A 27,538-nucleotide genomic window follows, 5' to 3' on the forward strand; every position below is an offset into this window, starting at 1 on the left:
TAAGAGAAAGCCTGTCATGCCAGAATCAGCATGAGCGTTTATAAGATGCAGGTACTGATCTCAAAGATCAAAACAGCTGAAAACAGAAATCAGTGAAGTAACTGAAAGTAAAAACCACTGCTTAGAAAAAAATAATCCTGAGCTGTCTTCCCTGTAAACACTTTTGAGTGGACCAGAATTAATGGTGTTGGTCCAGCAGCTGATCAGACTTTTGGTTACATAAGTTAAAGAAAAGCTTTAAAAATATGGACAGCCTCTATATCTGGAATGAAATATAGCAAGGATTGTATATCTCTCTTTGATGAGGCTGTTGAAATAAAAATGGCTCACAATAGCCAATGGCTTATGTGTTCCATCATTTAATTAGCTATTTCATCTGTATTTTATATTTATTCATTCAATTAATCTATATTTAGGGAAAAAGAACAGTCTTAGTTCTAACTTTGGTATATTGAAAGTACTTTTATGCATTTTAAACTGAACTCAGAGTCTAGATTTAACTTTGTATTTTACAGGAAGGCATGACTGGAAATAAATCCATTCTTGTAAGTAACACAGAGCTACAAGCAGAGATAAAGAACAGACATTTGTAATTAATGAGGAAATGTAGCTACTATTGGTTGACTGAATACATATGATGAATGTACTATTTACCAATCAACACAATTTTATCTTTATTTTGAAATTGCCTAAGTTGGTTTGGTCTGTATGTGATACATTACAAGATATCTCTGCTTTAAAACAGAATTTAACTTGCACTCTTCCTACATATACTAAAGGGGGAATCCCATTTTGGTGCCTATTTGTTCGTGGTATTCTTTTGTAAATATCCGGATATTTAAATATAAATAAATTTATTTTGTGCCTAAATAATGTGGTATAAATACCTTAATCCTGGGGATGCTGAGTGGCTGTGCTGACAAAATAGGTGGATGCCTTACATATTTTGAAGAAAACAAAACTTCTTCCTTTCCCAGATTTTTATTACTTTAGAGGGGTGAAAACACAAAATATCAAATGTTCTGATTCACAGGTCTCATTCTGAGACCGTTAACAGAGAACTCATCTTGCATAGACATCCCTTTATAGACAGCAGGCTCTAGACACAGGGTTTGGAGAGAGGGATAGTTTTAATTCTCTCCAGATCTTTCAGAGCAAGTGAGCTTGGAGCTAGTGCTGGAGGTAACCTTCCAGTCCCTCTTCTTCTGCTTAGCAGCTGACAACTACAGCACTGTGCTGTACGGCTCTTAAATCTGACTGCTAAGCAAACCTCACAGCAAAAAGGCATCTAGGAAAAAAATGCAAGCACTGCTGAGAGAAGGGTTTTAGAAAGTTCTGTAAGGTTATAAAATTGATTAAAATTTCCCAAGCTTAGAAGTCAGATTAATGGAATGGGATGTGGTATGGATGCTGGGAGCAGAGCCAAACCACTAATTTTACCAAAGACAAAAGTTGCAGGACTTCTTGAGCAAGAATGAAAACCAGAGAATCCTGTGAAAAAGACCCAACTTTCTGCCATTTCTGAAAAAAAAAAAAAGTAAAGGTTATAGGGGAAAAAAGAAATAGGGCCCTGCTGTGACATGAAGAACCAGGCAGGAAAAAACATTTCATTTATCTAATAAAATAATCAAGAGTGCAGGAGTCAAAATGATGCAGTCACTTGCAGAATAGGACTTCAGAAAAGTTTACAGGTATTTTCCACCACGGCAAACAAAAAAATCACAATTAAGGTGGTAAAATTGTGCACCCTTTCCATAATGTATTTAATACTTCTTTTCCAAAATAAGTACCAAAGCAAAATTATGCAACAGGTGACTGTCTCAGCAAATGCACATTATGTCTCACTTTGTTTTAACTACAAAGATTATTCTTGAAGATAATGTCTGAGGTGAAAATCACACAGTTTATCTTTGACATAATAATGGAATTGTTCCTGACAATTTTTCTTGAACATCAGGAAATTATGAAGTTAAACTAAAACTAGAGAATAGCACTCTGTGCATATTCTCAGGCAAGCAGGCTAGCATATGAGGCTCCTAAAAGACTAGCTTTGTGTCTTACCTACAGCTCATCAAAGCCAAATCTTGAGACAGGGATGAAACATATAAGCAGCTGTGCTGGAGTAAAAATGTCACAGCCTAAATGGAACTAGAGAAGCTTTTCTTAGTACAGGTCACCTAAAAATACTTTGACAAACAGGGAGGTATCTAGCAGTGTCTGTACAATAGTTCCATGCTTTTTCTGATCTGGCATATGGAATATCTTGAGACAGGTAGGAACTGTCTGTTTGCAAATGGACTGGGAAAAGTACAGTCCAAATAGTGCTATGACGCAGAGCAGAAGTAACCCAGCCATATAAACTCCATCTACTGGGAACCTTCTGCAGCCCTCGGGCTGTAGTCAGGATGATGGCAGAGCCCAGCTTCAAGCTGGCAATAAGGATGAGCAATTTGTACACCAAAAGATAGATTGCTCTATGTGATTAGAAGCAAAGGCAGTAAGAGACATTAATTTTACACAACATATGAGTGATATTTAAGCTAAAAAATAGACTAATGGACAGAAGGGTTTCACAGAGAGGATGTAAGTAATAAAGGGCATATATATTTAATTTTTAAGACTGTGTTTCATATGAACTAACGAGAGCAGATCTGTCAGTAACTAATCATTGTTGTAGACACAGCCTGCTGTGATATGGTTACATGTTCCCTTAAGCCAAACATTAAGCACACACTGGTATCCAATATACCAATACTTTAGTATACATTAGTATCTCTGTGGAGAAGAGCTTGCCAGTGTGAAAAGCTTCTGTCTTGCTTCATGCTCCCAGATAATGGAGCCCACTAAAAATAACATACTGTATAACAAAGGAAATAAAATCAAAGTATCTAGGAGGTGAAAACATTGTTGGTTAAATGCAGCAATTTCTATTTTAAAGAGAGTGTACACTAATTTAGCTGCTTTACTTTGTCACAATGCTAGCTTTGAGCTATTACCTTCTATTTATTTGTCCATCAATTGTAATTTTATTCTATGATTATTTACAGTCTATCATACAATTTTGCAGTCCTTTCATACAATGTTTTACTGGACATTCTTTCCTTAGTGCAAACTTGTATTTCCTCATTCCCAAAAAAGTGCGTCAATCACATTAACATACTGTATAATTTTATCACTTTTATGATCAGTGTATTTTCCAGAAGGCCTGTTGCATATTTTGAAATATGCATGCATCCTGTCATGTAGATGCTACTATACATTCAGAACTGTTCAAATCTTGTGAAAGAATGCTTGATGGAATCTGAGACCTGCCCTGACTTCAACATAGAAATGAATTTCTCACAGGGAGCAGAACATGTAGTTGTTTAATAACTACTGAGTAAATTATATATGACAAAATCTTTATTCCTACATATAATAGCTCAGAACTATTAAGTCTTATGCACACAGAGGGAAATTATTTATCTGCAGCTGAGCTGTTTGTCACTCCTTTGTAACCCATGTTTTGAGTACTTTCATTAATGCAATGATCCTTTAGGCCAGATGAAGTTGGGCATTCCAATCTCTGACCTCAGCTAAAGCCAAGGGACAGTTGGAGGAGTGCTAATAACTGGGACATTCTGGAAGGCATGTTCATCAGCAGTCACCAACCTGAGCTTTGACTTCGTCTCATGAATCATTCACAGATTTTCTTAATCACAGAAAATAATAAAAGTATTGGATTCCTGAAGGCCACATAGTTGAGCTTGCTGTTTGGAGATGGTCCATCACCAAGACTAGATCATAATGGACTGATGTATTTTTTATATTTTTTGAGACAGGAGAAACAGAAGAATACTAGTAGCATGTATTTTCTACTGATTTAACAAATATTTTCCTAATTCTTCTGAGCTACAGTTCAGCTAAACTGAGAAACAGAGGCAGCAGGCTATTTACATTTTGTCTGTTGTTTAATATTAGTTTTTAAGATTCTTGGAGCCACTTTCTGTGTGTAGCCAAGACTAGACAAAGCACCTGTTTTACAGTCCAGTGACAACCTTGGAGATGTAGAAGAAAATCATGGTGGTTTTTATACATTTTAATGGTTAAGAAGAGAAACTTCTCTGCATTTTCTGAACACTTCAGAACTTTTGTATTAAATCTCAATAATTCCAAAAGAAATTGTTACCATAAAGTTTCCCTCAATTTTAAAAAAATACAAATGTTCTTCTTCTGGTTTTGTCCAGTGAAGCTAAAGGGAAAAAGGTATCTCAAAATGGTAAATGCAGTCATCCTTTAAGTTTGCTTTTAGGATGGCACAATAACTATCCTAAAAGCAGTAATGGGAAAATCCAAAAGGTTTTGCTGAATGTAACAGGGAAGACTTTGATAAGGACCTACTGATTTCAAGGTTAAACAAACTAAAACTGTCCTCCTCCTGAGCACTGTTGCAGCCTAGAGCTCCATTTCTTGAAGGGCCCCAAGTCCTTTCCAGGGTCATGAACACATGTCCATCTGATATGCATTTCAAAGAACCACGAGGAAATGGAGTCCTGATGAAAATATTCCTGTTGGTTGGCACTCCCTGTCCAATTAAGTCAATTCAGAAAACTGCCAGCAGAGTGGCCTAGAAATGGCTCCACTGGCACCAACTCTGCAAGTCATGCACACAGATGACGCAGACCTTCAGTACAATAATCTGATGGCAAAGCGTGGTGGAATCAAACCATCGCAGCTCAGCTCACGAACAATATTCCTGAACCTAACTACTGGATGATGGAAAATTAGAGGGGATAAAAAAGAGGCCTAAAAGCATTTTGAAAAATGAACCGCATATATTTCCAAAGTCTCTAGAGCCACATAAGGCCGGAACTTGAACTATAATATTACAGAACTAATTGCCACAGAGCATTCCAGTAAGTCCTCAGAGGCTTGCATTATTCCCCATCAAAAAGGTTCATTTGAGCCTAAGCTTGCAATGCAGACTGGAATCCTGCTGAACTTGCACTTTCTTTAAGGATAATTTTCACTCTACCACATTCCTAATGGTATAGATAAGGAGGAACAATGTAGAACCGCTTGCAAGCACAGACACCAACATTATCAAAAACTGAAAATATTTGCAGCATGTTGGACTTTTGTCATACAAATCACAGCAACCATGATAAAGTGAATAAAAAAAAATCATAGTGCTTTTACTTATTTCCCTATTACATTGAATATTTAACTAAATAAATGTTATTAAGTCACCATGGGCCAGAGCTCTATCTCAAAGGCACTTCTACAAAAGAAGCACTGTTTAAAACTCCAAATATTCAAAAAGAACTGTCAGCCTCATAAAATAAGTGGCCTTGGATCAAAACCAATGAGATGTTAAGTAGTAAATTTGAGTTCTCTTTTCCTGATGCCCATTTTTTAAGTTTTTGGCTGCTTGCTTTCCAGACTTCTTTGTCTTATCCGGAGGGTCAAAACCATTTAAAACACTGGCATTTTAATATCATTTTATGATTCCAAAAATAGAGGATTAAGCCACATTTCCTGGATCACAGGATAAAATCTTGAGAACTGGCAATTTGCTATGAACCAGATGGTTCCAAGGCTGTTGTTTCACTGGACCAGACTCTCTAATGGACTTCTGTGGCTGATTCTTTTTGAGTGTTACTGATGTCAAATTTAAGGTCCCTAAGATTGCCACTGGAATTCTCAGTGCCATATTCATCATGTAACTTGGTGTGATGTACCCATGGCCAGTAGTCCCCATGACCTAAGAAATGCTGAGATCTGAATTCTCTAATCACTGGGAAGAGATTAGAAGCCACATTTCTCAAAGCAGTATTAACATCACGACACCAAAATGCATTCCAAGACTGAAGTTATTTCACTGTGGCTAAATGAAATAAGGATAGAAGATCCCAGGAAAACCAACAAAATACCCCAGAAAACCAAAGGCAGAAATGAATGCCTAGCCTATCAGTAAGGAGTCTGTGTAATGTGGGCACTCCTTCCAGAGCCTGTGCTCTGTTTGACTCCTTTGACTCACAGTAAACTCACTGTTTACTTTTCTTCTGCCTATTCAATCTTCTTGTATGTACCTTATAACACTTCACTAAGAAGTGAAAATCCCCTCGTGCCATACCTGCCTATGGATTAGGAAAACTGTAAGAAAGAGAAAGAAATATGATTTGAAAGACTGAATCTAAGGGTTCCACCTACTTCTTAACTGTTGTGCTAGAGGCAGGAGTGCAGACTAACTTATGGATAGTGTTTTAAGTGTCTTATCCAAAGTTAAATTTGCAGATCTACTAAAGGCCAACTAGTTCATCCAGGTGTCATAAAAGATCAACTTTTACCTTGCCAGCTCCAATTTAAATCCATGGTATTTTGTCCTTATCCTTGATGTTTGAAATGCATAAAAATATTTGATTACTTTCTTATGATATCCCAGCCTCATTCTTCTCCTTCTAAACCAACCAAGGCCATTTCTTTCAGTCTTTTCTTTTAGAACCTATTTTCCACATCCAGACCTACATCATGCTTGTTGCTTCCCTCTGTACTGTAGGGTGTTCCTACATGGGTAGTGGTCAAAATCACAGACTCTGCTGCAACAGAGTAAATGAGCATTCTGCAAGTCTTACATATACAAACCCTGGGAAACTTCCAGTATAATGTTCCTATTTTGACAATTTTAAGAAATTATTTGCCACTATAAACTGACTCTTCATCCAGAAGTGTTATTTCCTCAAGATCACTTTGTGCAATTGTTAAAAAAAAGCCAAAACAGAAAAAGAACACTTTAATTAGAGAAGGAAAGAACACATGCAACCAAGTTTTAAAAAGTGACTTGGATTCAAGGTCATGAGGGATGCACCTTCCCATTGCTCTGACAGGTATGTTTACACAATTGTATTTGGTTTAAGGCATTCTCTCCCTCAGAGAGAATATACTCTAATCAGCTCTAATACTCTAATCATACTCTAATATACTCTAAGCAGCATATTAACTACAATGCTGACTTTTCTGATTCAAGTTTATAAATACTTAATTCTCCCTGGAGCATTGTTGAAGTGGTCTTGGATTTTACAGATGGCTGCTGCAGGAAGCCCCTACACAATTGCTAAACTTCTCCCATCACTTGAATCACAGTGTAATTCATTAATGATGGAGTTGAAAGCAGCTAGGTAAAAAAACCTGCATTTGATGAAGCATTATGTGTTCTCCCACCAAATCTGTACTACAGCACAGGTACCTGGGCAGGAGCAGAGCAGAGAAGTGGGGGTTTGTAGAATGTGAAAAATGCCAATCACCTGTTTTTAAAATTTTAAAAGTTTAATAGTAATAAAATGGTTATAAAAATAGGAATATAATTAGAGTAATAAACATTTGGACAATTAGGATTTAGGACAATATGAGACAATAAAAACAAAGAGTTATGGACAGTCCAGGTACCTCTTTCTGGGCAAAATAAGCCTGAAAAAGGACACACATTAACAGAGGATTAACCCTTAAAAGCAATAGCCAGTTGCATATTCATACATCTCATACATGATGCATAAATTCCATTGAAACAAAGGATTCTGTCTGGTCAGTGTCAACTTCTTCCTATTAATCCTAATGGCATCCTCAGGGCTGAGCGAGCTGGGAAGAAGTTCATTTCTTCTGATAATGGAGCAATTAATTCATTTTCTCTGAAAGATTTGGGTGTTCTGTGGCTGCTATCTCGGTGCGAGTCCTCGCTTTAAAAAAAGTATCTTACATAGCATAGTTTCTATTTTAACATTATGTTATAACCTAAAACTGTATTTAAACACTACTTAAGAAAATTAATACAGCATAACTTTCTAACAAAACACATATAGTATTCATTTTAATATTTGCGAAAAGCCAATCATAAAATACACATCTTTCACACAGGATAAAGGGTCATGAGCAGGCATTGTCAAAGTGAGCTCACCTGCCTGAGCATGCAGACAGCCCGGGCTCTGAGCTGCGGGCTCTGACCCCAGGCAGCGCCCTCGACCCTGCTGACAACCTGCTGTGCAGGTGCCAGCAGCACCTGGAGTGCTGTGTCCACTTCTGGGCTCCACAGTGCAAGGGCGGCACGGAGCTCCTGGAGCCGGCCCAGTGGAGAGCTAGGGCTGGTTCAAGGGTCTAGAGCCTGTCTTCCATGAGGAAAAGCTGAGGGGCTGGGCCTGCTCAGATGACTGAGATCACTGAGGGGGGTTTAACAGTGTGTATCTCAAGGGAGGGTGTCAACAAGATGGATCCAGGCTCTTCCTGGCGATGCCAAGCAACAGGACAAGAGGCAATGGACAGGAACCGATACACAGGACTTCGACTTGAATATGAGGAAGCGCTTCTTTATTGTGTGGGTGACCATGCACGGGAACAGACTGCCCCACCTAAAGACATTCCAGAACTGTCTGGATACAATCCCGTGCCATGTGCTCTGGGATGACCTTGTTTGAGCAGGGAGGTTGGACCAGTGTGGACCATGCGCCACTGTGGTCCCTTCCAACCTGACCCATTCAGTGATTCTGTGACCCAGGAGAGGATGGGCGCCAGCAGCGGCTGCGGGAAGGCCGCCCGAGCCTTCAGGCAGCAACGGCCACTCTGGGCAGCCAGGCTGGGTCGCCTCACGGCCGGATGCCCGCCGCCCGAGCCTTCAGGCAGCAACGGCCACTCTGGGCAGCCAGGCTGGGTCGCCTCACGGCCGGATGCCCGCCGCCCTCGCCACGCCGCCCTGCCCTAGCAGGTCCGCGGTGGAGCGGAGAACCGTCCACATCGGAGAGAACCCTCCACATTTCCCACCGCCGCCTCCCCGGGCACTCGGGAGCCACACGCGCGCCCCCAGGCCGGCGGGGGCGGCAACGGTCCCGGCTCCTTCCGCCCGCCTCGCGCATGCGCACTGGCGCCCCCGCCGCAAGCTCCGCCCCCCCGCGCCGCTAGAGCCGCTGGGCGGCGGGAGAGCGCGCGCGCGCGGCGCGGCTTGGAGCGGCACGTGACATGGAGGAGGCGGGGACGGGAAGGGAAAGGTCAGCGGCGACGCCGGCGGCGGGGGGAGCGGAAGGTCAGGGCGGCGCGGAGCGGAAGTGGGAGCCGGAGCCTCGTCCGCCATTGTGGGGAAGCGGAGCCCAGAGCAAGGGGGGGGAAGCGGCGCTGCGTCCGGCCGGCCGGCTCCTTCCAGCGGGAACCCGATCGGCGGCGGCAGCAGCAGCAGCGAGCCCAGGCGGCAGCGGCGACAATCAGGCGGCGGCGGCGGAGGCGGGGAGGAGGCGGCGGAGGCGAGCGAGCGGCCCCGGCGTGCGGAATCACTCGAGGCCCAGGCGGAGCGGAGCGAGGGGATCGCGGCTCCCCGTGAAGAATGTCAGCCACCAGCGTCGACCAGGTACCGCCCGCGGGGCGGGGGGGGCGGCCGCCCGCTCTCTCCCCTTCCCGGCCCCGTCGTTACCCGCGGCGGGGGAGGGCGGCGGCAGGGCGGCCACCTGCACCTTCCCTCGCCGCCGAGGCGGCGCGGTTCGCGGCCTCCTCTTTCCCTCCTTCCTTCGCTCCCTGCTTCCCTCCCCGCCGCCATGGGGAGCGGCTGTCCATCGCCGCCGGGATGGCGGGCCTCTCTCCCGGCCTGGCCGCCCCTATTTATAACCGCTGAGCCGCGCCGGGGCCGCTCCGCCTCCCCGCGCTCCCGCCCGCAGCGCCCGCCGCTGCCGCTCAGCCCCGAGCGCCTCCGGCCCGGCCCCCGCCCGCGGCCCCCTTTGTGTGTGACCTCCTCGGTAGCCGGCCCTTCCTGGCCAGGCCCCCGGATCCCGGTTCTTCGCTCCGGGAGCGCCGTAGGGCCGTGCTCCCCGCGGCGCCCAGCCGCCTTAGTCGGCTCCTCTCCTTGCGCGCCCCAAACTCCGCCAGGCTCCCCGTTACCGCATCCTTTCTCGTCCTGCCTTTCGCTCTCTTCGCGCACCTTTCTCCCTTCGGGCCTCTGACTTCTTTTCCCTCGGCCTTCGCTTCTTCCAGTAGTTCTCAGTTTTTCTCTTTGCGCTGTGCAGCACTTTTTTAAACTTGGTCCTTCACGGAGCTTAGAATTTGTTGTTTTTTTACCTTTGCTAGGCCTCTGCTGGTCTTTCTTTCTGGCTGGAAGCTATTCTGTCTTGATCTCTGCTTCGTCCGTGGGTTTCTGCCACTCCCCAAAACTTTTAGCCCTTCAGTCCCTTGCCTCCTTTTATTTTCTCTCTGTGCCTTTAATGTTCTGTTTCTTTTGTCTCTGTGCATGCTCTCCAGTTTCCTTTAAGCATTTATTTCTAGCTCACTGATCTCTTAGCTTTTCATTGTTCTGTCTTTTATGAAGGCTGCTTCTTCCCAACTTTTTCTAGTTCTGTCTCTTGTTGGCCTTTGCATGCCTTTGTGTCTGGATTAGATTCATCCCAAAAGATGAGGTTGTTGGGGTTTTTCAAGTTACTGAGATTTTTCCCGTTTTGGGAGAGCACAGTGTCTAACCAGTGCACTTCTAGGTGAAGCAGCGTTGAACAGTTTTATGGTAACTCTGAGACAAATGCACATTAAAGTAACTTGGAGGTGGTTACCTCCTAAAATTTCAAACCTCTGAATACTGAGTTCTTCAGGACTAAAAATTGTTAAGAGAATGATGGAGCCTGGAGACCCACTCCTGCTTAGTTGAAAGTAATACGAGAAGGTGAATTAGATTTTCATGGACTAGCATTTGTTTTTTGAAGTTAGTTTATCTTGCTCTAGCGGAATTAAGGATACTGTAACTTGTAATGTTACATTGATTCTTAGTGCATGACAGATTAACAGTGTTTTGTAATGACTAATCCCAAAAAAAATCCTCCTTAAGGAATTATTTCCTTGTGTGAAAGCTTTGTACAGACTGTATAATTTTCTCAGTATAATTGCCTAGGTAAGGAATGCACAACTTGAAGTTCAGCGTATGATACAACTCTATATTCCTTTGTATATCTAAAAAGCAAGGCATTGTATGTTATTCTCTGATAAGTACCTGTCAGTCAATTTAAAAGATGACAAATCATAATGAAATTTGGGTATTGGCAGTAATCTTAAGGTACTAACCTTTTTTTTTTAACTCCGTGTTAGTTCTGTTTATTGCAAAGGTTTTTTTCAGGCCCCGGGGCAATTAAAATTCACTTGTTCAGCTTTTCATCACCATTTAATCTTCATATGCTGTTAAATCCTAGATTATTTCGATATTTTTAATAAAATTCTATTAGGTTTTGGTTTTGTAGTATTTTATAATGTTATTTTAATTAATGTCACAACATTTTTATAATAGCATGGTTTAGTAATATTTTCAAGTGTTCCTTAAGTTGGAAAGGGCAGAGTTGGCAAATAAATAGAATTACAGTGAAGTTTATATTAGAGATTCTAACTGAACTTGTTTTGCTTTCCCCCTCCACCCCCCACTTTCCTATATACAGAGACCTAAAGGACAGGGAAATAAAGGTAAGTTAACCTTGTATTTCTGTATAAATCTGTAATATTGCTTTTATGGAGGATAATGTCTGACAGTCATAGCAAGATGTTGTAGCTATAGGATGTCTTTTATTTCAGGGCAGAATGACACTAAATTGTGTGCCAAAATGTTACTTCCCAGCACTTTTACTGTGGCACAGCAGAATATCAGTTTACAATGTGTTATTTTGCAAAAGATTAATGTCAGAAGTCAGACAGTTAAATAGTTATTTCCTTTTAGCTGCCTTTGTGATATGCTTGTGTAATCTCTTCTTAACAGTACACCTTGGGCCTTTCTGTGTAGTGAGTAGAATCATCAGGAAGAATCTTCTGAACAGCTTCCTCAGTTTGCTACACTGCAACCATGTGACTAGTTACTCATATCTATGAGCAGAAAACATCACCTTCCTTATTCTCAGAATTTTTGTAGTCTTGCTTCATTTTAGCACCAGTAACTGATTTTTTGTCTGTGTTTGTAATAGGCGTACTGCTTTTCTGCTTTTTCATGTTTCCGTCAAAGTCTTAGTTTTTAAATACCATACTCAGTGGGATTTCTTTCCCACAGAAGGATGAAACTACTAACTACTTAATATTCTTCTCTCTAAAATTCTTGGCAAGTCAGTTGTAAACTGCATTTCAGATTATATCTTGCAGTATTTTGTCTGGAATTTATTTTCTCACTAATATTCTATTTGGAATTTCTTTCTGCCTAAGCAGTCCACTTTGTGCCTATTTAATTCTTAGCTGCTCAGCAAACTGAGCTATAGAGTAGCATGCACACAGCTACCTCTGTGTGTTAATATGCTTGTTATACTTAGGCAGATAAGAAACTTCTTTTTGAGCTTGGGTACTCTTTGCCCCTCTTAGTTCATTATCTGAACTAATTTAATTGGTCTCTGTGAGCTGTCATTTAATGTTATCCACAGCATACTTATTCTATTATTCTGTCTACGTGCAGATTATCTGCTTCTTGTTACATGTATTGCTTGTGAGGTGGCATGTGGTTCCCGGATCTCATTGAGTTTGGCCTGTTCTTTTTAATTTCTCTGCATTCAGAGAAAAAGGAACATGTTTATCTCCTCAGACATTCTTAGTTTGGTCATTCTTAAATACTTGTTCTCTCATATTCTTTTTTTTTTTTGCCCAAAGTGCACTTATTAACTACTTCATGTTTTTGAAATAGTTTGTGGTTATAACCTTCCATGTTGCCCTTAAGTGAGAAGAAAAGTCAGACTCATTGTAGCAAATAGTTTGTGGCTTCACAATCTTTGAATTATCGTTTCTCAGTTTTAGTGAGGTTAATTAGATGCATCTGTTAGAGAATCACACAGGTAGTTTTTGAACTGTACTCTATATATGTGACTTGGACTGGAAGTATTAAGCATTTCTATTTGGGTGCTATGTTACAGTGTGTGAAAATGCACTAGTCAGCTTTACTTTGGCTTATTTATGTTAGCATATTTTTGTGTTCTATAATTTGTCACTGCTGTGGAATGTTTGAATCAAAACACATCTCTGCCTGCTATGTAAGGAAGAGATTTTTGCATTTCTGAACTTGGATTTTTATGGAGTTTGTCCTTTTAAATAATGAATACTTATGATACATTCTCTTGGTGAGAGTATGACCTGAGTGAAAACTATAGTGAAACAGAACAATTAATCTCTGTTCTGTTAAATTATTTGGTGTAATGTCTGCTTAGTGAAACTAAGTTATGACTTAGCATTAGATTAAAGGTCTAGGAGATTGTGCTAACATCTTCACTGTAGCACAAGTTGTTGGCTTTGGGCTAGAGGCTTTTTCAAGTGGTTGAATTTAGTCAGTGTCAGCAGTCCTTACTGACCACATGTTAGCAGCCCGTAGTGTTTCAGTTGTTGTGATAGGTTTCAGCTTAGAGGAGCTCTGAGGGAAGATAGTTAACAAACCAGTCTGAAGGTGGTTCTGTGCATAAGAGAAGAGTAGTAATGTTAGGGAGGATGGCAAAAGCTGTCCACATGTCTGGTAGAGCTTGGGCCATATGAGAGAATGAATGAGCAGTGAAAGGGGTGTATACATGTTTCATATTAAAATGAAAACTATTAGACCTGAGAATTATATTGGTCGGTAGCTGATTTTTTTTGTCTAGCAAAGTGCCTTGGATGCCTTGTTCTAATTGCTCATAAACTGCTGTGCTGTTTCCTTCAACCACAATTTGTGGGACTGAAGTTCCAGTATGTAGAACAGTACTATCTATCTGTTGTGTCAGATATGTGTGTTGGTATTTCAGAGGCTTGAATGAGTAAATCATCCTGTCATGAAACTTTACTTATTCTAGTTGTCAACTACTGTACAGTTGACGTAAAATATCAGAACTGGCATCCATCAAATTATGACTTACAGGGGTGTGAAGACAAAAGGCATTCATGGGACTCATTTTTGGTTTTCCCCCCTTTTGTTTATTATGGCAGTGTATCAAATCTGTCATAGGAAGGTGCTGACTTATTTTTACACTTGTGTGTGTAACAATTTATTGTTTCGTAGCAGGCTTAAATGTAATTATTAGGTTCAAAACAAGAATGAAATATTTCATGTTTCTCTCAGTGTTTATGCTTCATGTTAAGGTGTGATGACTTGTAATGAAAAAGTTATTCTTGTACCCTTGGGTATCATTTTTTGTGCGTGGCTATTCCAAGGATAGTAGCAGTTAAAGAATATCAGCTTTAAATTCCTCTATTTGATGAGTTGCTTCTTCCCAATATCTAATTACACTGTATGTTTTCACAGTGTTTGCAGAAACATACAGTATTTTTAGCATCATATTGATACAGATATTTTTAGTATCTGTAGATTAGTTTCAATTAGTATTCTTCATCACTGCCCTGTTCAGTTGGAACACTTAACATGAGATTTTGGGAATGAGGCATTCATTTGCTCTTTTTAAATGTCTGTGTGGGCTACATTCTTCACTATTAACACATTATGTGAAGTTAGAATGAAAAGCTAAAGAAACGTGCTCCCAGTGATGCTATTTCACTGGGAAATGTATCTGTTTCACCAGAAAAAGCGTCTCTGTAGAAATATTTTGTGTCACTGACTTGGTATCTCAGTACAGAATGAATAAGAAAGAAAATACATTGACAGGAATATTTTATGTTAGTTGTAATGTCAGACCAAAAATAATTCTGTCTTCAGTGACCTTTAGATACCTGTGGAACAATAAACACAGCAGATGCATGTTTTATGAAGATTAGCTGTCAGTAGGAGGAGATTAATTTTGATGGGATACTAGTCTTGATATACATCTGTTTATTCCTTTACTTGTGGTTGCATGCTTTTAAGAAACTTGTATGATGCTGCCCATGTTTTTCATTGTGATAAAATTGTGTTTGAAAGTTGTGCTGTCTGTTCTATTTGGTTAAGTCTAAGCAGTGAACATGACATAGACGAAATGTTTTGAGGCTTCCTCCTGTGTGTAACTGGGCCAAATATAAAGAGGAATTCCAATATAAAGAGCTCATTAATATGTTACCATTGTGTGTAAATTCAGGATGATAGATGACCTGAACTGAAACTCTTATTTATGGGGTAAAAGAACCCCCAACACCTAATGTTTAATTTAAATGTGGTGTTTAATTAGGAATATTGTTCTATCCAGTTGTAAACTGTATTGTGCTCAGCATTGCTGCTCATATTTGACTATTGCTAGTATAGAAGTGCAGTGTACCAATTTGTAATAACTGAAGTGTCTGGTGTTCCTTTAAAACGTCAAGAAGGTAGTCAAGACACAGGTTGCTTTCTTCCCAGATAATTGCTTTGAAAAAGCCTTCTGTGTTAAATTATGAATTTTTATCTTTTTTTTACTGCTCTCTGAAGTTAATAAAATTTTCCAGGATTTTGATTATTCCTTGTGATTATATCTATTACTTTGTCATTTCTTTCAGCTAGTTTCATTCATTGAAGGCAGTTTTGTTTTAGAGATGTTGAAGTCAATGTGAAAAAAAATTCAAGCACCACTTGGCTTACAATGTGAATTTTGGGTGGCAACCCCCCTACCCCCAATGAAGCAAGAAAAAAACCCTGACTTTTAACAACTAATTTCAGCGAAGTTGAATATTTAATTACATGGCTGTATATGCTTTTCAGAAGCTTTTGCTAAAAGAGGGAAGCCATAAAATTGGCTCCTAACTCAGTTTTAAGTTTCAGAAAATCTGCTGTTTTCTTGTAACTTCTGCAGTCATGATGTTTCAGTGCACCTTACTAATCATCCTGAGACTTTCTTTTTCCCCCCACTGAACATATTTGACAAAAAGAAAAAAGTTGCATTTGGATAACCAGTAAATTTATTTTTAAGAACAGATCTTCATCTTCAGGTTGTGTAATTGAAAGTGCTGGTTTAAGTCCCTGTTCTGCCTTGCACCCTGGGAAACAGTGGAACTTAGCAGAAATTTGTGCAGTGTGGCTTTGTTTGAATAGTAGCCTGGGGGATGGTAGAGAGACACTTCAAGTAATTTGGGCAGCTGGAGAATCCCAGGTAGGTGTAATGCCTTAGATGAAATGAAAGGTAATAGGAGACCAAGAAGAGCAGGTAGGAGGAGATTCCAGCATATAGTGGCATATGTGTTGGGAAAGGCTTGTAATCACCCTTTGGGACTTAAGCTTTTACTTCTGTCTTGCTTTGTCACCTCAGAGCTTCAGAGATGTCACTAATGCAGTACAGTTATGTAGGAAATACAGGATTAAATAGCTGAGTAGTGGTGTCCTTCATGGTTGTCTTGGTGGGTAACTGCCTTTCCTCCTGGCAGGAGAAAGCTGTATGTTGCAACTTTCCCTGAACCTATTGAATATGTCTATAGATGTGGTTGGTCTGCACATTTGCACTTAGTCTGGTACTTCCGGAAATGCTGGATTTACTGCCTGTGCAAATAAGGTGTGCCTGCAGTTCTTCATCCACATGTCTGTGGATCCCAGGAAAGAATAGTCAGGAGTAGACTGTTCTAGCTGCCATCTTTGCAGCTAGATCTGATCCTCATGATCAGTAGAATGAGCTATTTTGTTTAAATTGGAATGGTGCTTAACAATAATATGTATTTCAATGTACAGACGATTAAGCAATGTTACCTAGATTAAAAGTGCAGCATAGATTTTCCAGAGACTATTCTAATACAGATTTATTTTTAGTTTCAGTACAAAACGGTTCGATTCATCAAAAGGATGCAGTAAATGATGATGATTTTGAGCCATATCTAAGTAGTCAGACAAATCAGGTAAGTGAACATTGGTTAGTACCTTGAAGTTAACTTTGACATTCAGCTGACTTCCAGACTTCATTTTGGGATATTTCTTACCATTACTGACTTGCCTGAATATACCTAGAAATATAATTTTATGTCATACTTTGTCTCATCATATGATATCTTAAGCAGATGAAGTGTTCTTAAGAATTCTGGAAAAGCTTCAGTTAAAAAGCATGCTTTCATGTCCCTGTCTCTTGTGCTTCTGCTCTAGCTTCAGAAAGATGCAGTTACAAGAAACTTGAGCTAAAAACCAAACCCTTACATTTAAAACAAAATCATCATTTTGGATGCAGTCCAAAACAACAGTTTTATTGGCTCTGAGAATATATTAACCACTTGGACATGGTTTCCTTTAAAAGTGGGCTCACAGCTGATGCCGTAATAGATGGAAGCTTAGTATCACTACAGCTTGGTACAGCTCTTCTGCCAAGACACTAATGGCTTGACTTCCAGAACTGTGAATTGCCTCTGTAGTTGAAAGTTAATATGAGTTATGTTAAGTTTGTAAACTGGAGTGATCTTGAGAGAGAGAGAGAGTGCAAGTTATTAAAAGACTAAGAATTTTTGCTTGCCTTCACTTTTTTTTCCCCCCTAAAAGTACAGCATTAAGGAGGCATCAGCTAGAGGATGATATGTGCAATTTTTTCTACAAAAAACTAGCAGAAATCGTATAGGGGTAGTCCTTCAAATGTCTCAAGAAATAAATTGTGTGATTTCCCAGGAGTCTGTCTGGAGTAGTACTGATTTAATGCCCATTCTCCATAGCATGGATGTGTTACCTGTTTTTTGTTGCTACTCCTGAAACAAACAGGGATCCTTGCATCCATCTCACTGTACTAGTCTGTTGGAGTGTCCAATTAGAAGTGAGAAATATGACAAAATCTAAGAATACAACAACTTTAAATCATAGTTGCAGCTATTTTTCTTTAGTTATAAAGATACAGTTTTGTACCTTTATAACTAAAGAAAAAACTACTTGTTTTAGAGTAGCTTGCTATTTTCTTGATGCCGTTGGCATGGAGGCATTTTAAACCTAGCTTAGGTGCTAAACATGAGGATAATGTTCCAGAGCAAAAGGGGGCCCTTTAATGCTTTGAGAAGGTCTCATGAAGAAATGGCCATATCTGACAGATACCTCATTTATCTTTTATGTTGTGAGGAATGGTGAAAGTTACAAATACATTCATATAGCCCTTAAAAATGTTTTGGATTGTATTACAGGTTTTTTTCCCCTGAGCATAATTGTCAATATTGCTGATTTTTTAAAATTTTTTTTTCTTGCAGAGTAACAGCTATCCACCAATGTCAGACCCATACATGCCTAGCTATTATGCTCCATCCATTGGATTTCCATACTCTTTAGGTGAAGCAGCATGGTCAACTGCAGGTGACCCTCCAATGCCATATTTGACAACTTATGGACAGATGAGCAATGGTGAACACCATTACATACCTGATGGTGTATTTAGTCAACCTGGGGCATTAGGAAATACCCCTCCATTTCTTGGGCAGCATGGATTTAATTTTTTTCCTGGGAATGCAGACTTCTCTACATGGGGGACAAGTGGATCTCAGGGACAATCAACGCAAAGCTCTGCTTACAGCAGCAGCTATGGCTATCCACCTAGTTCTCTTGGGAGAGCCATAGCAGATGGACAGGCTGGATTTGGCAGTGATACTCTGAGCAAGGTGCCTGGGATTAGCAGCATTGAGCAAGGCATGACTGGACTGAAAATTGGTGGAGATATGACGGCTGCTGTAACAAAAACCGTAGGTTCAGCTCTGAGCAGTACAGGTATGACAAGCATTGCAGCTAACAGCGTGCCCCCAGTTAGCAGTTCAGCACCTAAACCAACCTCATGGGCTGCAATTGCAAGGAAACCTGCTAAACCTCAGCCGAAACTCAAGCCTAAAGGTAACGTGGGCATTGGGGGCCCTGCTGTACCGCCGCCACCTATAAAACACAACATGAATATTGGAACTTGGGATGACAAAGGGTCAGTGGTAAAAGCTCCCCCAGCTCAACCAGTACTGCCTCCTCAGACTATAATCCAGCAGCCTCAGCCATTAATTCAACCACCACCACTGGTGCAAAGCCAACTGCCTCAACAGCAGCCTCAGCCACAGCAACCACAACAGCAACAAGGACCTCAGCAGCAGGCCCAGCCTCACCAGTTGCAGCAGCAACAGCTGCAAAACCGCTGGGTAGCTCCTCGTAATAGGGGTGTGGGCTTCAGCCAGAACAATGGAGCTGGTAGTGAGAACTTTGGTTTAGGTGTTGTGTCCGTCAGCTCCTCACCTTCTGGTGTGGAAGTGCACCCAGTGCTGGAGAAACTAAAGGCCATAAACAACTACAATCCCAAAGACTTCGATTGGAATCTGAAGAACGGACGTGTGTTTATAATCAAAAGTTATTCAGAGGACGATATTCATCGCTCCATTAAGTACTCTATCTGGTGTAGTACTGAGCATGGGAATAAGCGCTTGGATGCTGCTTACCGGTCCCTGAATGGCAAAGGCCCACTCTATTTACTCTTCAGTGTGAATGGCAGTGGACACTTTTGCGGAGTGGCTGAGATGAAGTCTGTTGTGGACTACAATGCATATGCTGGTGTCTGGTCTCAGGATAAGTGGAAGGGGAAGTTTGATGTCAAATGGATCTTTGTCAAAGACGTTCCCAATAACCAACTGCGACATATTCGCTTGGAAAACAATGACAACAAACCAGTTACCAATTCGAGGGACACTCAAGAGGTACCCCTAGAAAAAGCCAAGCAAGTGCTTAAAATAATTGCTACTTTCAAGCATACCACCTCAATCTTTGATGACTTTGCACATTACGAGAAGCGTCAAGAGGAGGAGGAAGCCATGCGTAGGGTAAGAAATCAGTGTCATTACAGTAGCTCTCTTTTTTTTCTGTTTTCAGAAACCTTGTTTTTCATTCATCTGGAATTTCTGTCTGCAAGTGTTAAATCAGAAAGTGGTACTTCTTGCTCAAAGTCTCTACTTGATATAACTGGCTCTTAATGGAAAAATTTAAGTTCCTGTAACTTGTTTATTAGTTCAGTCATCTGTTTAAACACAAGACGAAGGTAGGCCTGAATAAGCAGGCATCTGACAGGTTCTACTTCTTCAATGCAAATGAGAACTGAGTTGAGTCCATTATCCGTAACTGAAGTCTTCTTGCTTAGATTTTTACAGTTTCTGGATGTCACAAAAAGGAACAGAAATTAGAGAAGAAGCATACTTTATTTCACATAACATTTTAATTCAAATTCTGCTTTAATGAAACATTAACAGCACGGTTAGTGTGAAGAGCAGGTTTTCTCCTTGATTCAATTTATCTTTTGTGGAACTGTGAAAAACAGAAGTGATACAGTGGTGACTTGAATAGTGTTGAAATAATTTTTTGACCTTTCTGATAGTTCATTTCCTAAAAAAAGTGTTCATTTCTGCAAGGAAGAGTAAATGTGATAACCCTGTAGAGAAACCTTTAGTTTTGGAGACATTTCCTGAAATGCTCATCAGACAAGGGAAAAGCATTTAATTAAAGCAGTTTTGTAGTACTTGGGTACTTTGTCTTGTGTACCCTCCCTAATCATAACACTTGTGCTCACCATTGGCCACAATATTTCCTTTTCCTATATTTACTTGCTTTCCAGACTTGCCAGTAACTGTAAATATATGATTTGTCTCATGGTTAGAAACATTTCAGGATCTGTTTTTACCAGTCAGATGATATGCAACAAAAATGAGGGTTGCCATCAGTATGGTTTTTTGCTAATGTTCTCTGTTCATCATGTCATACCAGTCACTGGAATAAAAACCTCCAGAAGCTTAGGGTTTATGCTAACTAAAGGCCTTGAGAATTTGTTCACTTGAAGCTGACACATAAAGAAGCTGTGAAGCAGGTGAAATGCTTACTTCTCCTAGGTTTCTAGTACTGTGGTGGTTTCACCCCTGTTGTACATTCCTAATCCTTCAACGTGTGTGTTGCATCTCCTGTAGAACTGTGTCAGGTGTACCCCAAACCAATTTTGTAGTTCTATTGCATGACTGCAATAAATTGTTATGTTGAAAGTTTTCTGTTGTTAGGAGGCTAGATGAGTATCCCAGTTGGGTATGTGATGCCTTTTGGATTTTTTTCCTAAAAAGAAAATGGATTATGCCCCAAATGAGTATCATTAACTTTCATGGTATCTCAATGATGGAGTGATGGACTTCTTTCCTAACTAATATTCAATGTAAGGGAAGGACTTGGACTTTTTCAGGCTTTGGTACGACTTTGGCAGAACCACCAGCCAGTCGAGGGAGGTGATTGTCCCACTCTACCCTGTGCTAGTGAAGCTTCACCTCGAGTCCTGTGTGCAGTTTTCAGTGCCACAGTATAAGGAAGACATAAAGCTATTAGAGAGCATCCAGAAGGGCCACAAAGATAGTGAAGAGTCTGGTCTTCTCTATGTGAGAAGAACCTGTGGACACTTGGTTTGTTCAGCCTGGAGGAGACTGAGGGGGAGACCTTATTATGGTCTCATGAGGGCAAGTGGAGAGGCAGGCACTGATTTCGTCACTGTTGTGACCAGTGACAGGTTTTGAGGGAATGGCCTGAAGCTGTATCAGGGAAGATGTACATCAGATAGAGGAAAGGAGGGTGGTTGGACACTGGAACAGGCTGCCCAGGGAAGTGGTCACAGCACCAAGGCTGACAGACAGAGTTCAAGAAGTGTTTGGTCAATATTCTCAGGTAGATGGTGCAACTCTTGGACACAGAACCAGGAGTTGGACTTTGGTGATCCTCATGGGCCCTTTCCAGATGTTCTGATTCTGTGATTTGTTGTAATTTTGTAATGTTCCAGATGTTCTGATTCTGTGATTTGTTGTAATTTTGTAATGTTTCAGGAGGACTGAGATTATAATGTATAATGGATCTCTGTAGCCTTCACACTTCAGTGTTTTCAAAATTTTCAGAATTTTGGGATATTTCATAAATAACTGGTTTGCTTCAAAAATATCTCCTTTGTTGAAAAAAGCTTCACAAACAAGTCCTAATTCAGGCATGCCCTAGCAACTCAGGAAAATTGTTTTATTTGTGGATTTGTTCCCTCAGTAGTAGGTAAAAGCCACAAAATGTAATGAAGAGGAGGAATGTAGATTAGTGGAAGTGTTTCTATGTGTGCTAAACTTAAAATTCAAAGTACTGAGTTCAGCATTTAGTAGGTCTTGAACTACATAACTGTGATGATGGGTATTTGACTAATAAAGTAACATTGCTATTTGAATAATATCTTCAGAGAAACATTCAGTATCTGTATGGCTCAAATATTGCCCTCTGTTTCTTTGTAAATAGTTAACTTTCCCAACACTATTGAGAGAAAACATGCTTGTCAAGATACTTGCAGTAGTGGCCATTGGCTCTTTTAAGGCATTGTACAAATTGGTTTTATAACTAATTATCAAAAATTGCTTTAGAATGTGTAGGTTAGTCATGAGGTTTTCTCTTTGTAGATGGATTTTTGAGGTGTGCTTTCTGCAAATTAATATAGACTTAAAATACAGGAAGTTCAAATCAAACTAATGACATCTACTGAGAGTTTAACTTTAGCATTCTCTTGTGATTGAATGTTGATTTTAAATCTGTGGTTTTTCTTTTATCACACAGTGTACAAGTAATCTGTCTTTAAATTGTAAACATGCAATTGTTAACTCTTATGATTTAAGTCTGTAAATGCACCAATTAGTATTGTAAGCTCTGGTTTGTGGTTAATTGAATAGCTCTTTATTACCTAGTGCCAGCTAAGCTTTCATGGAGCTGTATTTAAATATGTGCACTTTCTACAGCCTGTAGAACTGTGTAAATTAAGTTCCTGTTTATTTCCTTTGGCAGCTGTGGCAATCACTTTTTTTCCAGTGTTTTGGTCATAAAAAATATGCTTATAGCTGTTAATAAAATATTAAATGATTCAGGCTGCAGTAGTCCCCTCCGTGTTCCTTGAAATTCAGTTAATATTTTGTTGTTGCATAGGTGGTTGCAAACTTTCATACAGCCAGCAATCTAAATATTGTAAGCAGCAAATAATTTAGGGATTTAATTTGCTTTATAACTGTTCATCATTACAGCTAATTCATCTTCAAATAATTGGTTGTAAAAGTTTAATCTTAACAACTCAGGGGGATCAATAATTCATTTCCAATATAGCCTAGCAGTATGTTTTATTAAAATATGGCAGTATACTTCTGAAAGTACAATGAATAGTCTCTGATAAACACGAAACATAGCAACTTTGCCATTTGATAAAGGTAACTTGAAAATGACAAAGAATAGTCTCTTTAAGCATAAATATTAGAACTGTAGTGTTTGATGTAACCCTGGTGTGGGTGAGGCAGGGCTTGTATAGCAGGGCTTGTGCAGTAATCATTCCCTTTCTCTTCCAGCTCAGGTTCCAGACTCTTGTTTTAAACAAACAAGTGCTGTGATCTTTTACCAAAGGATCAGAGAAATGAGTGATGCTTTTCATGAGTTCTGTCAGACATACATTGAAATAATCTGGAATTCCATTTGTCCTTAGTTAACTGCTGCTTTGTGGTGTAAATGTGCACTTGTATGCATATTATTTAAAAAGATGTTTGATTGTCTTTCAACGGAAAGCTGTAATAACTAAATGAATGAAACAGAAATCTGAAAATATGCCTTTCAAGATGACATAATTACATTTTAGAAAATCAAAGGTATTGAAAATAAAGAAAAACATCTGTAGTAGTAGCTTTGCATCTGATCTTCAGTAAGTATATGGGTGAAAATATAATGTGACTCTGATTAAAAATGCAGTTGTTGGCAGATTATGACTTCCTTGCCCTTCAGATGGTGGCTTATTACCAGTTGTCCTAGGACTTCTTTTGGTGCTTTTTGATGGAGAATTCTACTTTTGTAGCATATAGTGGGGAAAAAAGGTGATGGTTTCATGTAATTGTAGAGTGCTTTAGATGGTTTTCTTAGTGTGATAGTCCACAAAAATAATTGATTTTTATACATGAGGTAAGATAGAATAACTTAGTATATATTTGTGTTTATCTAATTTGCATTTGGAATGTTTTTTACTTTTCAGGAAGCCCTTAAATGGCAGATAAATAGGCATTTAAAATTTTAGCTTTCTTCTGTTGTATTACTTATCTTGTAATGGGAATGCTGACATAGCTAGAACTTCTTGACTCTCAAAAGGAGTGATGTTTTTTTTCCCCCCCTTCATTCTGATATCAATGTAACTTTTGTTTCCCTGGTAATTATGTCATTATCAGGCTGCAGCGTTAAGCAGTGTAACTCCTTTCCTTTCTAGGACATTGCTGACATTGTGATTGGTTTGATATTTCTTAAAAATATCTTCAAGGGAGAAATCATCAATTAAGAGTGAACTGTAGCTGCTTCTTCCTCCTCTTAACTCCCAGACATCAATTACTATAATATAATGTCAAGAACAGATATAGGTCCATTGACAGATTTTCAGTTAAGGAAAACAGGTGATTGACAAAAATTTTTAATGCAATTTAAAGATATTTGTAGTAAACAACTTCTAAAAGTTTGTGTATTTATATTTAGAAGAGGTTTATGTAATAAACATGAAACTGTCCAAAAGAGGGTTATGTAATTAATATCTTCTGAGAAACATGTTCATTTCCTGTATGCTTTTGATGAAGTTTCAAGGGACATTATTTTTCAATTTCCTTGACCTTCATATTTGTCAAGAGTGTCATCTTCATAATTGGAAGTGGGAAAGTAGAAACAGGGAACACTTTTTTTCCCCTCTCTTGCTAGCTGTAAGATGAATATGTACCCCTGGTCATGGGAGAAGATTATTTGGTGCTAAAATAATTTTGAGCATGCTGCTCCAGAATTTCCTTTCCATGATGATGTGCTTATTTGCTGTGTATTTATTTGCTTTTGCATCATTAGTCTTTTGGAAAAACTTAAAAATGACCCTCATGTTCTTTTGTTACAGACACAGGGATTTCAAGTGTGCCTGTTTTCTGTGCATTAGGTAGAATCATTGTTTCTGTTCCAAGGTATAGTTTAGAATTCTTTAAGAGTATGGGAGATGTTTATGGTTTCTTACAGAGTGACCATGTAAGAGTTTGAGCAGTGATGTTGCCTGTGTTTCTCTAGTGATGATGCAAGAGGGAAAGTGCAATATTGGACTGTTGAATAAAAGAGGTGGAAAGGAATTAAACTCACAGGCAGTCTTAGTTCATAGCAACACTTGTACAGATCTTGTCATGTGTTTGTTTGAAATCACTACCTGAAAATCAAGCCTACAAGGTCCTTTTTACAGCGTGGATTCTCTTACTCTGGGAGTGGAAAGACCAATTTCTCCTGTAAAATAGGGACCCCTATTGGAAAAGCTAGGAATATCAACCAAATGGTTTACTTCAAAGCCTGAGACCAGTCACTTTTTGGAGTCTAATACTTTATCTGCTTAAATATTAAGGCAGCTAGCCTAGCTAAGACAAGACTTCAAACTTGAATTGAGCTGGATCTGTGACAGTTGTACCTTTTCTCAGTGCTATGTCTTTTAAGTTGTGATTTTTAAAGCAAAGGAGAAATTCTAAATCTCTTGTTCCAGAGCAGAAGCAGAACCTTAAGTATACACATATAGCTGTAAAAATTCATGAGGCAGCCTTCTGCTTCCTGCTACATCTCCTCAGATTTCAGTGCTCTATTAACAACAAATTGCCTAGAACAGTGCTGCTTTTCCTGCAGTTTGCAGGGAAGAAATATGCCTGTGTATTGCAAGAAAGTCCCAACCCATCTGACTCTTCACAGCCTTGCTTCATTGATTCATACTGCAGATGGGCTAGCTAGCAGTAATTCAGTGGAGATTCCTGGAAGTGGTTTGCTGGAAAAAATGGGACTTTAAAACATACAGATCTTGCATGTCTATTGAAGCTGTTCCTGTAGATTCGGTTGAACTAGGATTATTTGTTTTATATCAGAACCAATTTGCTTAAAACTTCATATTCATCTACCTGAAATGAAGCATTGCAAAACTTAGCAGATGATGGGTTTCTCAAGCCTGGTTCTTTGTGAATTTTTCAGAGGTTTGGCAGTGTAGTTAATATTGATGAGTAATTATTGTTTTGTTCCATACCATACAGATTATAGTCAGTTGTAAAAAGTAAATGTAAACTTCCATGTTCACTGCATTTTCATATAAATAGGAAACCAAGATAAAGTAAGTTCATTTTTCCTTATGGTAGATTGAAGTTTGAGTTACATCTGTTCAAAGAGTATGAGTGGTGAGGCTTAAAGAAAAACTGTCTGAGAAATTCTTCTGCAGTGTATTTTGTAAGCCCTGCAGTGAATGTTATTTCCCTTCCAAGGCTACCATAAATTCCTTTGCAGAGCAATTAAGTAATGTGTTCCTGTTGCCCTTGGGCATCTGAGAACAACTAACCCAGGTGTCAGTCATCTTTCTGCTTCTTTTGCTGGGACAGAGGTCATCACTAAATGCAATTTCTATAGATTTGCTAAGAAGCTATCTCTTGTCAGTCTTCAAAAGCCAATGTTATACTCTGAGCATGGTTAACAAATAATAGTGAGGATCTGGAGGCTTGGTTGTTTTTTTTTTTTTTTTTTTTCAATCATCTTGCTGAAATGGCTGTCTTGTAGATAATTAAAGTCTGGTATTTCAGTGTATAATGATGTACAATGCTGAAGCAAAGCACCTGCTACTTGTATTTAGAATTAGCTAATCTGTCACTGGAAGTATCTGCCTGGGAAGACAAGACTGGAAGGCTTTTCTGGCTCATAGAGTTCAAGCTTGGTTTCTGCAGAGCCTTTCATTGTTGTGTGTTATCATACAGTGTCTTTAAGTAGTTGGGTTTTTTTCTCCACCTCTGCCTTTTGTACTGTGTGGAATTTCAGATGGGGATTAACTTCTTCTTAACGGCCTTTATCATTACCATAATAAAATCATATGGTCTGTTCATGTTCTACTAACAGTGCATGAGTTTGATCAAATTTAAATTTAAATTTATTTACCTTTTTGCAGTAATTTTTTCCTATAATAGGAAAACATGTTTACAAGTATGTTTCAGTGACTAAGTAAAATGCCATCAAAACTTGTAGGAAGAATAAATAAATTAGAGGTCTAGGTTTTCTGGCTTTTGCAGAGTTTCTTAATATTTATGTACTTGAGAACCTTTATATACTATCTATAGTTCAACTGATCTGCAGCAGCAGGGTCTCAGATGAGTATTAATTCTCAAAGCTTACTGGGAGAAGAAGCTACTCTGAAGTTGTAAAAGTTATTTGACTTTGTATGTTAACTTTGATTTTTAATTTGTGCCTTGTGGTTTTCATGTTGGGTCAAGGAATAGAAAAAAATTAGTGTTTAGGGAGGGAATGGCATCTGCACAGGAAAAATTTCTAGGTTAATTTAAGACTTCTAGAGACCCTTCTCATCTATTCCTTCCCTCCCTTCTTCCCAGAGGTGCTTCTCAGAGAAATGTATTTAAATATATATATATATATATATATATATATATATATATATATATATATATATGTTTCTTAGGTTGTTTCTGTGTTGAGGAGATGTGCCCTCTTAGTTGGGAGTTCAAGAGTGAGAAGTTCAGTAAACAAATATTTTACACAAATTTAAAGTTTCAGTAATCTAGTTTATATTACCAGCCAGTGATATAAACAGAGTAAACAGTTTCTGGAATTTTTCACTTTTCTAGTAATCTGTTTTTCATTGTGGTTCTCAAGCTTTAAGGTCAATGCTTATGCTGTCCTGGCTTTAATGGTACACTGGAACGAAATAAA

The 27,538-nt window shown here is 39.4% G+C and overlaps 1 protein-coding gene across 2 annotated transcripts in view; it reads left to right on the forward strand.

The window, feature by feature from the left end:
- The first annotated feature begins 9,077 nt into the window (after positions 1–9,077).
- The window catches only part of YTHDF3 (YTH N6-methyladenosine RNA binding protein F3), a 28,909-nt gene continuing 10,448 nt past the window's right edge, over positions 9,078–27,538 (forward strand). The window contains exons 1-4 of one of the 2 annotated variants that reach the window (XM_071420184.1): positions 9,078–9,364; positions 11,418–11,442; positions 16,607–16,692; positions 18,007–19,599. In XM_071420184.1, coding sequence (XP_071276285.1) covers positions 9,341–9,364; positions 11,418–11,442; positions 16,607–16,692; positions 18,007–19,599 — 1,728 coding nt within the window. In that variant the 5' untranslated portion in view covers positions 9,078–9,340. Of the gene's footprint in view, positions 9,365–9,617; positions 10,658–11,417; positions 11,443–16,606; positions 16,693–18,006; positions 19,600–27,538 lie in introns of those variants that run through there. The other variant, XM_071420185.1, reaches the window with a different exon arrangement.

The sequence above is a fragment of the Agelaius tricolor genome, unplaced genomic scaffold (genome assembly GCF_023055355.1).
Source record: "Agelaius tricolor isolate 1412-34295 unplaced genomic scaffold, bAgeTri1.0.p SCAF_2, whole genome shotgun sequence".
Lineage (NCBI taxonomy): Eukaryota > Metazoa > Chordata > Aves > Passeriformes > Icteridae > Agelaius > Agelaius tricolor.